At 38.1% G+C, this 15,019-nt stretch overlaps 1 protein-coding gene across 1 annotated transcript in view; it reads right to left on the bottom strand.

Moving 5' to 3' along the window:
* SEC31B (SEC31 homolog B, COPII coat complex component) overlaps window positions 1-15,019 on the bottom strand; it is a 1,631,704-nt gene that overhangs the window by 204,135 nt on the left and 1,412,550 nt on the right. Inside the window, exons 23-25 of the mRNA XM_044055612.1 lie at window positions 10,682-10,886; window positions 9,748-9,752; window positions 4,020-4,224 (exon numbers count right to left, since the gene is read on the bottom strand). Of these exons, the coding sequence (XP_043911547.1) occupies window positions 4,020-4,224; window positions 9,748-9,752; window positions 10,682-10,886 (415 nt within the window). The remainder of the gene's footprint in view (window positions 1-4,019; window positions 4,225-9,747; window positions 9,753-10,681; window positions 10,887-15,019) is intronic.

Raw genomic sequence — 15,019 nt, forward strand, 5'->3', positions numbered from 1 at the left:
CTACTTTCTGAGGCACACATGTATTGTAGAATTATATTGTATATCTTGTTATTTTGCTCCTACAGTAATTTGTTAAAGTACGGGAAAACCATTCTTCTACAAACCAGACTCCTTAATAATAACAAAGTAAAATTAAGGGGCTGGAAAATAATTATATTCTCCAGTTCCTGCAGTGGGAAGATTTTGTGAGGGGTGCAGAATATTGTAAGAAATTCTTTATCAGTTGCATTTGTTTTTTTTTTTTGTTTGTTTGTTTTTCTCCTTACTTAGCAGTTCTTAAATTCTACAGCCAAATATTACTAACTTTCTATTCCTTACCTTTAGATAACTTTTGCAGTACAGATGTCCTCTGGCATTATGCCTTTCTCTTTTCACTCCAACAAAACTGACTGCTTGATAATGACACAAGTACTACTTATGCTTTGGGTCCTATAAAACTTAGAAATTACTCTTTGCACTTTTGCAGGAAACTTCACTCCTGATGGTTATAACCATCAGTGAGAGTTGATGCCTGCAGCAATCCATTCCTGCTACTCTAACTGAACTTGTGATATTTCTGGCAGCAAATACAGTAGACTAAAGTTTTGCTTCCGTTGCTAAGAGTACACCAGATACGCATCACCCACTGGAAGGATGTCACAAGAAAGCATAAAATACCTTCTTATAAACATTATAACTGCACCTAGTTGATAGGGTTGCTACCTGTGTCACTTCCTGCACAGCAGTCATGATTTGGGCAGTTCTGTCCTGTAGGGTAAAAGGGCATGAAAATGGTAAATGTGTTGATACTTTACTCGAATTACAAGTAAAAATATTTGTGGATGTTTCTCTAAACATCTAAATGTCACATTTTTGATGCCACATTTAAGTTTAAGTCATCTTAATATAAAACCGAGTATAAACAGCCAACATTTAAAGTTTATCATTTCAATACTGTGATGCTGCTTATGTAAATTTGTTAGAAAAGGAGACAACTGGCTTTGAACTCTTGACTGATCTAATCGCTTTGTTTTGCTATGAAAGGCATGGCTACATTGGAAGCAGCTGTGAATCAGTGTCAAGCTCTCTTCCAATCTGCAATAAAGACAGTGAAAAACAGTTCCACACCACTCTTTTTACTCCAGCTGTTAAGCTCTTGACATAAGCAGGACTAATTGCCCATGTAAAATTTCAGCAGTACCTGACAGGGTAAACTACAGTTATCTGTGTCAGTAGCATGTCATGCAGGCTGAGACAAATTCCTCTGCAAAATAATATGAAAAGTTAAACTTAAAAAAAAAGTGAGTAGACCTTCCCTTCCTTTGATTCCAAGACAAGGAATTAAAGTTTATACAGTAGGTGGTACAGTGGTAGCATTGTTGCCTCACAGCAAGAGGTTCTCCCGTTCGATTCTCGGCTGAAGTGCGGGGAGTGCCTTCTGTGTGGAGTCTGCATGTCCTCCCTGCGGTTGGATGGCCGTTTGAAAAACATGCGTAAATGGGTGTGCCTTCGTTGAAGGTTAGACGTTGAACTGGCACCTTGGCATTCATGAAAATCTACTGCCAATCATTAGTGGACCAGAGTTCCGATGTAGCGACCCCTAACTGGGAAAAGCCGAAAGACAAACAACAACACAGTACAAAAGGGTTTCTGGTACCTACACAATACTGGAACCGTACTGTAAGGAGAAGATCAAACTAAAGGTTGAGTTAAACTATAGGAGGTGGTGGAGTTTTCCTTTACGTTTCAGCAACATAACCAAAAAACAAAAAGTAATAAAGCCTGAAAACCCAGATCAAAGAACAGGCAGTGGGAAAAATTACCTCACACAGCGATAGAACAGGGCTAATGAGAAGGAGCAAAGGTAACTGTGGGAGTAGTAGTAAGAAATGGATCACACCACTCACATCTACTTGACAACTCAGAGTTAAGGAAAATACAAAAAGCCAAGCAACAGTGAACTGTATTAGAACTAAATGTCATAACATCTTAGTAAAATGCAGCCTGGACTCAACTCAAATTTTTTGGAGGGAAACTAGTAAACATATTGGATTACACAAACTGGACTATTATACGCTATCTTGTTCAAGAATAAAAAGTATCTTTAAAATAAGGCATGTTGACTGGAAAATATCAGGTTTTGTGTAAAAATGTAACTCTACTGAGGAAAAAAAGGCAAGACATCAGAGCATTAGGAGAAAAAACTGCAACCATTTCTAATAGCAAACAAAAATGCACAGTACATAATAAGACTGTAAACTATAGAAAAAAAAGTAGAGACCTTAAACATTTGTCATGCATTTTTTTTCTTTCCAAAGTAACTTTAATTACAAACTAAAGCAATAAAAGGATTAGGGACAAGAAATCTAACTGATAATTAAAGGGAAAAAAAAAACAAACGTCAAGATGGCAGCCAAAGAAGCAAAGGAGGGGATGATAACTAAGAAAACATCTGTTCTAACAGTAAAAGTGTTCCAAACATGAAAATGAACAGACTGACACTGAAACAGAGAAAGAAGACACACACAGGCTCAAAAAATAAGGGAAAATATCCACTAGAAATTAAGAAAAATATCAAGATAGTGTGGGGGTGTTTTTCGGTGCTGCTCACAGCTGTGAAGATCTGCTGTTGGGTTCTCAGGCTGTGCATTATGGTTAAGGGGAGGAGGATTAGGGTAGCCTGGGAAAGTTTTATGAGCAGGGCTGACCATGTACCTGCAGCTCTTATTTCTACAGATGAAGGATATGAAATATCCAACATCAGATTGACAGTTTTTGAGAAATACTTAAAAATGTTGGCTAAGCCAGAGCTAATAATCACAGACACCGTGATGTCAAACAGGTATATTCTTGGCTGTCACACAGACAAGGGTACAAACATTTCATGGCTACAGTAATGCACAAAGACTCATGCAGAAAGGAAGTAGTCAACAAGTTCTAATGGGAAATGAATACAGAAAGAAACAGAATAACGTAGAACTTGTACATCCCTAAAGTGACATGATACTAATGAACCAAAACCTGCACAGCAGCCCGTGCAAGGATCTTCATGCAACACAACTTTGCTTTCTGAATGTCTCACACGAAACAAAGCTCCAGAAGTTACCGATGCTAAAAATGAAAACAATATGAAATACTGCTATAAAACTAACTAAAAAAAAAGTTTTCTGACAACATGATGATTAAAAGATACAACAGTTATGGCAATACTACCCATAAAGTCCTGTACAATGGCAATACTACCATAAGGTTCTGTACAGTTCATAACCCAATCAAGTACATGCATGGACTAATGCAGCAGTAACTGGACAGTCCTTCACAGACAAGTTACAGAATGTATTAACAACAAAGGCAACACATATCAAGTCTGCAACTTGTTAATTTTTGCTTCACAGATTTAAACAAAAGAAAGGAAAGATGTTATGTCATGTTAGGAATCCAATGGAAATTTGAAGGTATTACTTAGGACTGATACTCTCCTACAACAGAAGTTATTACATCTAAAGTTGGAGTAAGGTCAAATGCATGTTTATGAATAAACAACTATATTACTCTAACAGGTACTCCCCTCAGCAAGATCCTGGTTCATTCTGTACTGAGGTAAAGAAAGACTGAGACTACTGTCCCATAGAGATCTGTGTACTGCTACACCTGAAGAAATGTTTCTAATATAGGAACTGTTAGCTGCACTGAAGTGGATATGTACTGAAATCAGTGCACAATAGACGCAGCATCATATATGATGTGCATATATATGCTACCCTGCTCATTGCCTCATTTGGACTAATCAAGTTCAGTGACCTTCCATACTGCCAGAGAATTACATGTAATGACTTTAAATCCATCGAAATAACAGGTGTAATGACAAAACACACCCTCCTCAATTATTACTTTGATCTCCCAGCCAAAGCTCGCTTAGGAGTCTAGAACATAAGCACTGTAAGCAGCTACTGAGGCACAAAAATGGAGACTTCTAATAAAAATATACAAATACATCCTAGGTATAAAAATACAAGCATTGCTACACTACCACTACTTACCAGGTCCAGAAATCACAGCAGAGTGAGAAGGGTACGCTGGATGAGGCCCTACCCTGGAGCTGGCACCAGCAGTTGCAGGTGAAGCAACAGGTGGAGGTGCACTAGAAGCTGCAGGTACAAGCCTTGGAGTGAATGTAGGTGGCACAACTGTTTTAACTGGCAACTCTGCAGGAATCACAGGTGAAGTATTTGTTTTGTATATACCCTACGAGAAAATAAATTAGACAAGTGTTGCAGATAATTCTGAAAAAAAAATATAAACAAAAAAGCAGCCAGTGGCTACAGGTGTACACCATTAACAAACTGTTAAAATCAGTAAGAAAGTCAGACTATTCCAAATGACTAAGAACAAGGCATAAGCTGATTTCTTGTAACCTCAGTACACTGGCTACTACGAAGTCTTCACAGGTAGTGTACGCTACTGTGGGTGCAGTGTTTGTTCTAATTTCCTGTTACTCACTAATGATGTGCTCTACACTCATGCAAACCACCTGTTACACAAGGAATGTTCCTGTTTAGGCAAAGTCTGGCTGGATATGTCATTATGAAACCACTACGTACTAGCTGTTCAAATAATTGTTATATATGAGTGCATACCTTTAAATGCTAATGAACTAAATAGAAATTTAGCATGCCATGTGGTACAAAAGTTCCACAGAAATCAATTTGCACCATAGACCTTATTGAAGCTCTCTTGACATGATACGGTGTCAGAGAGGAAAAAATATCTGCCAGAAATGAAAATGTATTTGCTTTATTTCCACATAAAGTTATACTTCCATACATTTTCTTGTATGGAAGTATAACAATGTGGAAATATGACTCAACTGCACCCAATTGGAAAACCTTGCTCTGAAACCAAGAAACATTTCTGAAAACTGGAAGGTTTGGATCCAGATATTTGAATAATTCCTCACTGCAACTGGATTAAAGATGTTCAATATGTGACATTTCTACAACTTGCTGGTGAAGAAGCAATACAGGTGTTTAATTAGTACAGCAGAGATTACCAGCCCAGAAAAAGTATGCCTTTTATTAAACATGTATGCTTTTCAAGAGTGTAAAAGTCCATATTCAGATAGATGCATCTGTGACTGAGCTGAAACATACAGCCAAAAGCTGTGAATTCTATCAACTACATGTTTCTTCAAGTAAAATAAAGAATAATTTGTGGTAGAGAAACAATAAATCAAGGGGCAAGCTTTTAAGAGAAACAGTAATAATAAAATACTACAAAGACCACCAATCCAAGAAGTAAGCGAATTTAGTAAAACATTTAGCACCTCGACTTACACAGCCTTCCAAGAGTAAAAATACTGTTTGCTTATATACAGCATATTACACAAAACAATTAATCAGTTAAGCATACAATTCAAATCACATACTTCCAATTACATTCTTTGTTGAGTCCCTGAGGCTCCAAAGTACCATACTTTAAAATCAGCAGGGTTTCTTTTTTTAAGAGTTTGTTTTTTAAAGACACACATTCACCTATGCTAACTTGCAATGTTTCCAAGACACAACCCCTAAGAGAATCAGGGTTAGAGTTGTGTGCTATTAAAAAAATGACTCCCAAGGGGACTCTCTATTTTTTTTATTTTTATGTCCCTAATATGTTCCTGCAACCGGACCCTAAAATGCCTATAAGTTTCCCCTATGTAAAACTTCTTACATCCACATCTCAGCACGTACACTAACCCCTACAGTGTCACAACTGTATTCATACCAAGCTGTAAACATGATGCCATTAATATAGGGAAAAAAGCTTACTAAATATTGACAAATGGAACAGCCATCACATGGAACAGTGCCTTTATTTATGCTTAAGCTCTGACTGACATTTAACATCTGGTAAACAAAATTGGTTATGTACCAGAATGTCAGACACATTCCTAGCTCTTTTATATGCAATACTCATAAAATCAGGTAGTATAGAGTTCAAAATTTTATCCCTTAGAAGCATAGGCCACAAGCTGCGTGCTTTTTTAACTATTTCCTCAGTTATAACATTATAAGTTGCCTCTAAGAAAACTTTCTTCTGCTCTCCATTGTTCACAGCTGTATTGGTAGATTTATTTCCACCAATACAAACATTACATTTTCCACTAGCACAGACATAATGAGAATCTTCCTGAGAGTTGACAGAATACCTCATGTCTATAATTTTTTGTTGAGCTTCCCTGACCAGCTGGGCATCAAAGCCTCTTCCAGTACAAAACTTTTCTTCTTCAGCTATCTCTAAATCAAAGCTCATATCAAGGCTACATAGCCTATGAATTCGTAAGAATTTATTGTAGGGCAGTACCTTGACCAAATGTTTGGGGCAACAACTATTCCCATATAAAAATACATTTCTATGTTCAAATTTCCTATGGAGACTAGTAGTAAATCCATCTAGGCTTATATCCAAAAAATTCACTTGTGGGCCAAGCTGTATACCATCAAAGCTTAAGCCCATAGTATTAGCTTTTAAGTCATTAACAAACCCAAGGGCCTCTGCCTGGCTTCCTCGACATAAAAAATAAGATTACCAATAAATCTAAAATATAAAATAACTTTTGATCTAAAAAAATCATGTCTATAAATAAAGTCATCTTCAAGTTTAGCCATGAAGGGGGTCATTGGGTTTGTTTCCTGTATTGTTGTGCACTGTCTTCGCCACCTCTTGGTGTTGGAGTTTGCCATTGCCTCCCTCTATATGAACCTTGTGATTGTCCTCTGCCCCTTGTGCGCCTGTATCTACCTCTTTGGGGCTTTTCCGTGGCTGGAAAGGACCAGTTTTTAGAAGGCCAATTTCTGCTAAAACGTGGTGGTTGAACCTGTAGAAAAGCTTTGACAGTTTGCATAGATTTGGCTTTTTCTTCCATTTTCCGTAGTATCTCCTCAGAATTAGTACCAAATAGCACATCCTTTTGTAAAAGAGCATCTAGTAGTTTAGCTTTCACATGATCAGGCAAGATTTGTTCCCTAAGCCAGGCATGTCTACGAATGACTGATCCTGTAACAGCAGCTCTACTTGAGGCCTCTAGGGCATCATAGCCACATTGTAAGGTGTGTTTACCCACTTGTTCTGCACTATGCATCATATCCTGCAACTCCTTTAAATCTGGTTGTTCAGGTTGAGACATTTTATTTCTTAATTGTGATAACAGAAACTGCTGATATTTAAGTATGAAACTGACAATTTAAGGCCCTCATGGCTAGGGTGGCCGAGGTATATACCTTTTTTCCCCACCTTTCTAAGGATCTTGACTCTCTTTCAGAAGGTAGTGGATTCTTAGCAGTAGAGGCCTTCATTCCCTTGGGGCCTTGAGAAATGGTTTCAGGGTCAGCATTATGGCTTTTGTAAAGAAATTGGTGGGAGTTAGGAACTCTGTAGTACCTATCAGGCTTGACTGGGGCAGGAGGCAGGGAATCCGGATTAAGGCAAGCCTCCAAATAAACATCATCAAGTATGTCCAAGACAGGAGGTATCGCCAGAGGTCTGTGTTGAGGTAACAAAATAAATTCCCTAAGTCTTTTCTTGGAATCAGAAAAGTCTTGGCCTTCCCAATGGAAGTGTTCCCTCAAGGTGTGCAAGGTTTCCCCAAAAGAAAAATCCTCTGGAGGAGATACAGAAGGAATGGACTGCTCTGCATCAGAGTCTTCAAAAGGGGAGTAAGAGTGTTCCTCTACATCAGAATGTTCTGAAAAAATGGAGCCCTGATCAGAAGAGGGAGAATCTTCCTCCACTCTGGGTCTCTTGTCTGGAGGGGGTTGGGAACCCCTGATAAGAGTAATTAAATCCTCAGCCATTTTAAGCATCTGCTTTTTAGGCATGGGGCCTGGAGATGGGCCCTGTGCAACAGGCCTCTTGGGATGCCTGGCTGATTTGGACTTAGTAAAGGCCTTAATGGAAAAGGAAGATGAGGGTCTAAAGACACCATGGGTGGAAGTGGACCTGTCCACATTAGGAGGCTCAACGCTCACAGTGGCTTCGGTGGTTGTAGTCTGGGTATGGGCCGAGGTACCTGCGGTCTCGGTTACAGAAGACACTGCCAAAGAAGTGTCGTCGGTAGTCACGGACTGCATAGGTGTCTCGCTGAGAACCGGACCACGTGTAGCCGGTTTTGGCGTGGTGTCGGTGGAGACCGCAGACCTCGCGTGTCGGTCCTTGCGTTTTTTGGACAAAACGGTAGTTGGAGTCTCCGACGACATTTTATAATCAAAGGCTTTACCAAAAAGGTGTTGGGCGAACTCCGCCCGACGCTTAATAGTGCGTTTATTGAAAGTAGCGCAAAAGCGACAGCCCGAGACGTCGTGGTCTGGGCCTAAACAAGGTATGCAGAGGAAATGGAAATCCGTATGCGGTATTTGCTTCCCACAAGAAATACAATTGTTAACTTCTTCTGACATCGGTCTGAGGCAAGAAAAGTTTCCCCAACAGGGTACTTAGCTTTAAAGAAGACTTCGGTTTCCAATTTTTTGCAAATTCAGGAGCTGGCCGACCGGCACTTGCGAACTGCTTCTGCTTCGGGCACCGCGCGGCAAAAAAGACTGAAGAAAATGGCGTCGGCTTTGTCTTATATACCCCTGCCTCACTGACGTCAGGAAAGAAAGCGACAACAACCGACGCCGGACCTAGACTTTGGAATTCGGCCGACCAAGGGACCGCCTGACGGCAGAGAACCCATCTGTGATTACTGCAGCTGTATGCACGATGAACATGTATCTTTAAAATAAGGCATGTTGACTGGAAAGTATCAGGTTTTGTGTAAAAATGTAACTCTACTGAGGAAAAAAAGGCAAGACATCAGAGCATTAGGAGAAAGAACTGCAACCATTTCTAATAGCAAACAAAAATGCACAGTACATAATAAGACTGTAAACTATAGAAAAAAAAGTAGAGACCTTAAACATTTGTCATGCATTTTTTTTCTTTCCAAAGTAACTTTAATTACAAACTAAAAACTAAAGCAATAAAAGGATTAGGGATAAGAAATCTAACTGATAATTAAAGGAAAAAAAAAAACAATCATCAAGATGGCAGCCAAAGAAGCAAAGGAGGGGATGATAACTAAGAAAACATCTGTTCTAACAGGAAAAGTGTTCCAAACATGAAAATGAACAGACTGACACTGAAACAGCAAGAAGACACACACAGGCTCAAAAAATAAGGGAAAATATCCACTAGAAATTAAGAAAAATATCAAGATAGTTTGGGGGTATTTTTTTGCGCTGCTGACTGCTCACAGCTGTAAAGATCTGCTGTTGGGTTCTCAGGCTGTGCATTATGGTTAAGGGGAGGAGGACTAGGGTAGCCTGGGAAAGTTTTATGAGCAGGGCTGACCCCATACCTGCAGCTCTTATTTCTACAGATGAAGGATATGAAATATCCAACATCAGATTGACAGTTTTTGAGAAATACTTAAAAATGTTGGCTAAGCCAGAGCTAATAATCACAGACACCGTGATGTCAAACAGGTATAATTCTTGGCTGTCACACAGACAAGGGTACAAACATTTCATGGCTACAGTAATGCACAAAGACCCATGCAGTAAGGAAGTAGTCAACAAGTTCTAATGGGAAATGAATATAGAAAGAAACAGAATAACTTAGAACTTGTTCATCCCTAAAGTGACATGATACTAATGAACCAAAACCTGCACAGCAGCCCGTGCAAGGATCTTCATGCAACACAACTTTGCTTTCTGAATGTCTCACATGGAACAAAGCTCCAGAAGTTACCGATGCTAAAAATGAAAACAATATGAAATACTGCTATAAAACTAACTAAAAAAAAAGTTTTCTGACAACATGATGATTAAAAGATACAACAGCTATGGCAATACTACCCATAAAGTCCTGTACAATGGCAATACTACCATAAGGTTCTGTACAGTTCATAACCCAATCAAGTACATGCATGGACTAATGCAGCAGTAACTGGACAGTCCTTTACAGACAAGTTACAGAATGTATTAACAACAAAGGCAACACATATCAAGTCTGCAACTTGTTAATTTTTGCTTCACAGATTTAGACAAAATAAAGGAAAGATGTTATGTCATGTTAGGAATCCAATGGAAATTTGAAGGCATTACTTAGGGCTGATACTCTCCTACAACAGAAGTTATTACGTCTAAAGATGGAGTAAGGTCAAATGCATGTTTATGAATAAACAACTATATTACTCTAACAGGTACTCCCCTCAGCAAGATCCTGGTTCATTCTGTACTTAGGTAAAGAAAGACTGAGACTATTGTCCCATAGAGATCTGTGTACTGCTACACCTGAAGAAATGTTTCTAATATAGGAACTGTTAGCTGCACTCAAGTGGATATGTACTGAAATCAGTGCACAACAGACGCAGCATCATATATGATGTGCATATATATGCTACCCTGCTCATTGCCTCATTTGGACTAATCAAGTTCAGTGACCTTCCATACTGCCAGAGAATTACATGCAATGACTTTAAATCCTTCGAAATAACAGGTGTAATGACAAAAAACACCCTCCTCAATTATTACTTTGATCTCCCAGCCAAAGCTCGCTTAGGAGTCTAGAACATAAGCACTGTAAGCAGCTACTGAGGCACAAAAATGGAGACTTCTAATAAAAAAATACAAATACATCCTAGGTATAAAAATATAAGCACTGCTACACTACCACTACTTACCAGGTCCAGAAATCACAGCAGAGTAAGAAGGGTACGCTGGATGAGGCCCTACCCTGGAGCTGGCACCAGCAGTTGCAGGTGAAGCAACAGGTGGAGGTGCACTAGAAGCTGCAGGTACAAGCCTTGGAGTGAATGTAGGTGGCACAACTGTTTTAACTGGCAATTCTGCAGGAATCACAGGTGAAGCATTTGTTTCGTATATACCCTACGAGAAAATAAATTAGACAAGTGTTGCAGATAATTCTGAAAAAAAATTATAAACAAAAAAGCAGCCAGTGGCTACAGGTGTACACTATTAACAAACTGTTAAAATCAGTAAGAAAGTCAGACTATTCCAAATGACTAAGAACAAGGCATAAGCTGATTTCTTGTAACCTCAGTACACTGGCTACTACGAAGTCTTCTCAGGTAGCGTACGCTACTGTGGGTGCAGTGTTTGTTCTAATTTCCTGTTACTCACTAATGATGTGTTCTACACTCATGCAAACCACCAGTTACAAAAGGAATGTTCCTGTTTAGGCAAGGTCTGGCTGGATATGTCATTATGAAACCACTACGTACTAGCTGTTCAAATAATTGTTATATATGAGTGCATACCTTTAAATGCTAATGAACTAAATAGAAATTTAGCATGCCATGTGGTACAAAAGTTCCACAGAAATCAATTAGCACCATAGACCTTATTGAAGCTCTCTTGACATGATACGGTGTCAGAGAGGAAAAAATATCTGCCAGAAATGAAAATGTATTTGCTTTATTTCCACAAAGTTATACTTCCATACATTTTCTTGTCTGAAAGTATGGAAGTATAACTTAATGTGGAAATATGACTCAACTGCACCCAATTGGAAAACCTTGTTCTGAAACCAAGAAACATTTCTGAAAACTGGAAGGTTTGGATCCAGATATATGAATAATTCCTCACTGCAACTGGATTAAAGATGTTCAATATGTGACATTTCTACAACTTGCTGGTGAAGAAGCAATACAGGTGTTTAATTAGTACAGCAGAGATTACCAGCCCAGAAAAAGTATGCCTTTTATTAAACATGTATGCTTTTCAAGAGTGTAAAAAGTCCATATTCAGATAGATGCATCTGTGACTGAGCTGAAACATACAGCCAAAAGCTGTGAATTCTATCAACTACATGTTTCTTCAAGTAAAATAAAGAATAATTTGTGGTAGAGAAACAATAAATCAAGGGGCAAGCTTTTAAGAGAAACAGTAATAATAAAATACCACTAAGACAAGACCACCGATCCAAGAAGTAAGCGAATTTAGTGTAACACTTAGCGCCTCGACTTACACAGCCTTCCAAGAGTAAAAATACTGTTTGCTTATATACAGCATATTACACAAAACAATTAATCAGTTAAGCATACAATTCAAATCACATACTTCCAATTACATTCTTTGTCGAGTCCCTGAGGCTCCAAAGTACCATACTTTAAAATCAGCAGGGTTTCTTTTTTTAAGAGTTTGTTTTTTAAAGACACACATTCACCTATGCCAACTTGCAATGTTTCCAAGACACAACCACTAAGAGAATCAGGGTTAGAGTTGTGTGCTATCAAAAAAATGACTCCAAAGGGGACTCTCTAATTTTTTTTATTTTTATGCCCCTAATATGTTCCTGCAACCGGACCCTAAAACGCCTATAAGTTTCCCCTATGTAAAACTTCTTACATCCACATCTCAGCACGTGCACTAACCCCTACAGTGTCACAACTGTATTCATACCAAGCTGTAAACATGATGCCATTAATATAGGGAAAAAAGCTTACTACATATTGACAGATGGAACAGCCATCACATGGAACAGTACCTTTATTTATGCTTAAGCTCTGACTGACATTTAACATCTGATAAACAAAATTGGTTATGTACCAGAATGTCAGACACATTCCTAGCTCTTTTATATGCAATACTCATAAAATCAGGTAGTATAGAATTCAAAATTTTATCCCTTAGAAGCATAGGCCACAAGCTGCGTGCTTTTTTAACTATTTCCTCAGTTATAACATTATAAGCTGCCTCTAAGAAAACTTTTTTCTGCTCTCCATTGTTCACAGCTGTATTGGTAGATTTATTTCCACCAATACAAACATTATATTTTCCACTAGCACGGACATAATGAGAATCTCTTGAGAGTTGACAGAATACCTCATGTCCATAATTTTTTGTTGAGCTTCCCTGACCAGCCTCTTCTAATACAAAATTTTTCTTCTTCAGCTATCTCTAAATCAAAGCTCATATCAAGGCTACATAGCCTATGAATTCGTAAGAATTTATTGTAGGGCAGTACCTTGACCAAATGTTTGGGGCGACAACTATTCCCATATAAAAATGCATTTCTATGTTCAAATTTCCTATGGAGACTAGTAGTAAATCCATCTAGGCTTATATCCAAAAGATTCACTTGTGGGCCAAGCTGTATACCATCAAAGCTTAAGCCCATAGTATTAGCTTTTAAGTCATTAACAAACCCAAGGGCCTCTGCCTGGCTTCCTTGACATAAAAAATAAGATTACCAATAAATCTAAAATATAAAATCACTTTTGACCTAAAAAAATCATGTCTATAAATAAAGTCATCTTCAAGTTTAGCCATGACTAAACTGGCATACTAGCCCCCATGGCAGTGCCCTGCAACTGCTGGAAAATGTCTCCATTGAACATAAACAAATTATTTTTAAACAGAACATAGCTAAATCTATCAAAAAATGAGACATGGGGGAGTCCCCCAAAAAATGGAACAAGGCCCGAATCTCTATTTCATGCTTAATATTAGTATATAAACTTTTGACATACAAACAGAGCCAAAACATGTGTATATTCCAAATTTTACCCTTTATTTTGTACAAAAAGTCCTGGCTGTACTCATAACATATTTCTTAAGATGTTCATGTAATAACACACTTATATTCTTCATAAAATACCTCTGTGCAGACACTATAGGTCGGCCACTAAGGTTAGTTAAACCTTTGTGTGTTTTAGGTAAGCAATAAAAAACTGCCATAGATCAGTTTTCCACTCCAAACTTCTTTTCCACATCCTTAGAGATGAAATACCACAGCCTTAAACCTTTGTCCAACAAAAGATGGTACTTCTGTCTTCAAAGTAATCAGAAACATCACATTTTCTATACATTTTCACAGTATTCAAATGTTTATAATGCATCTCTAAGCACTGTGTGAAGTGCATGATTACTACCTGGTTGGCCTTGTCAGATGGTTTAACCACCCATCTTCCATCATTCCCAAATTCCAATAGGACTAGCCATTGCTGCTTAGTTAAATTAAAACATGTTAGACTTATTCTCTATATGGGACCAGTACATCTCTTCAATCTCAAAATTAAGATTAGCAAAAAAATCCTAGAAGGTATTATTTAGAAAAGATGGAATAAAAGAGCTTTTAACAGAGATAGCATCAGCATTCAGTTGGCAATAGGCATTAAAATCATTCTCAAACAAGTCTTCCTGAGATGACAGGCATGAATAAAAAGAATCCTCATCAATACTTTCATAACAGTCATTAAACACAACCCCTCCCTCTTGTTTAAAGTAGTATATTAAATGCAGTTTTCTGCTAAAAGAAACGATTTCACTTTTAAGCACATGTAATCTCGGTAAGGCAGTTGGTATAAATTTGAGACCAAGACATAATACAGACATAACCACATTAGAAATTTCATGTTTGGGCAAATTTAACATGTAAATTATCACAAACTACATTAATACCAATGTTTTTTCTTGTTGTATTGTCCCTTCTTGTTATAGTTCTTTTGCTGGCCCCATTTTCTGTTGTAAGTCTGTTCTAACAGAACTGGAACTCCGAAAACAGTTCTGCATGTCTTTCGGATTTTGAGCTTTAGGCAAAGCTGGAAACTGTTCCACACTCCCCTGAGCTGCAGCACTCAATCCCTCTTCAGAAGCAGCAAAAGAAACTGAGGAAGCAGCAGAAGCAGTTTTAGCCCCCCTGACATCATTACTGCCATTATTGCTTCTGCTTCTAGATGAAAAAGATCTGTTGTTTTTTTTCTTTTCCAAAAAAATGCTTTATCAAGACTAATCCTTAATGTCACTGTTAATTTTATGGCTTTTATGCTCTACTAGTAATTCTTCGAAGTTCACAAGTCTGTCATTAATTTCTTCCAGCATGCTAGTCAGTTTAAAAGATGTTAAAAGTTTATCAAGTTCAACACTCACCATTCTGATTTCTTCTTTAAGCCTTCACTTCTTTAACTCATCCCTCTCGATTAGGATGCGTATCCATTCAGTGGAGCACTGGTGAGCTGCCTGTACCCATCTTTTTTGAAAGGCCATATCCTCAGCAT

Source organism: Protopterus annectens, chromosome 14.part0 (assembly GCF_019279795.1).
Source record: "Protopterus annectens isolate FY-2018-M chromosome 14.part0, PAN1.0, whole genome shotgun sequence".
NCBI lineage: Eukaryota > Metazoa > Chordata > Ceratodontiformes > Protopteridae > Protopterus > Protopterus annectens.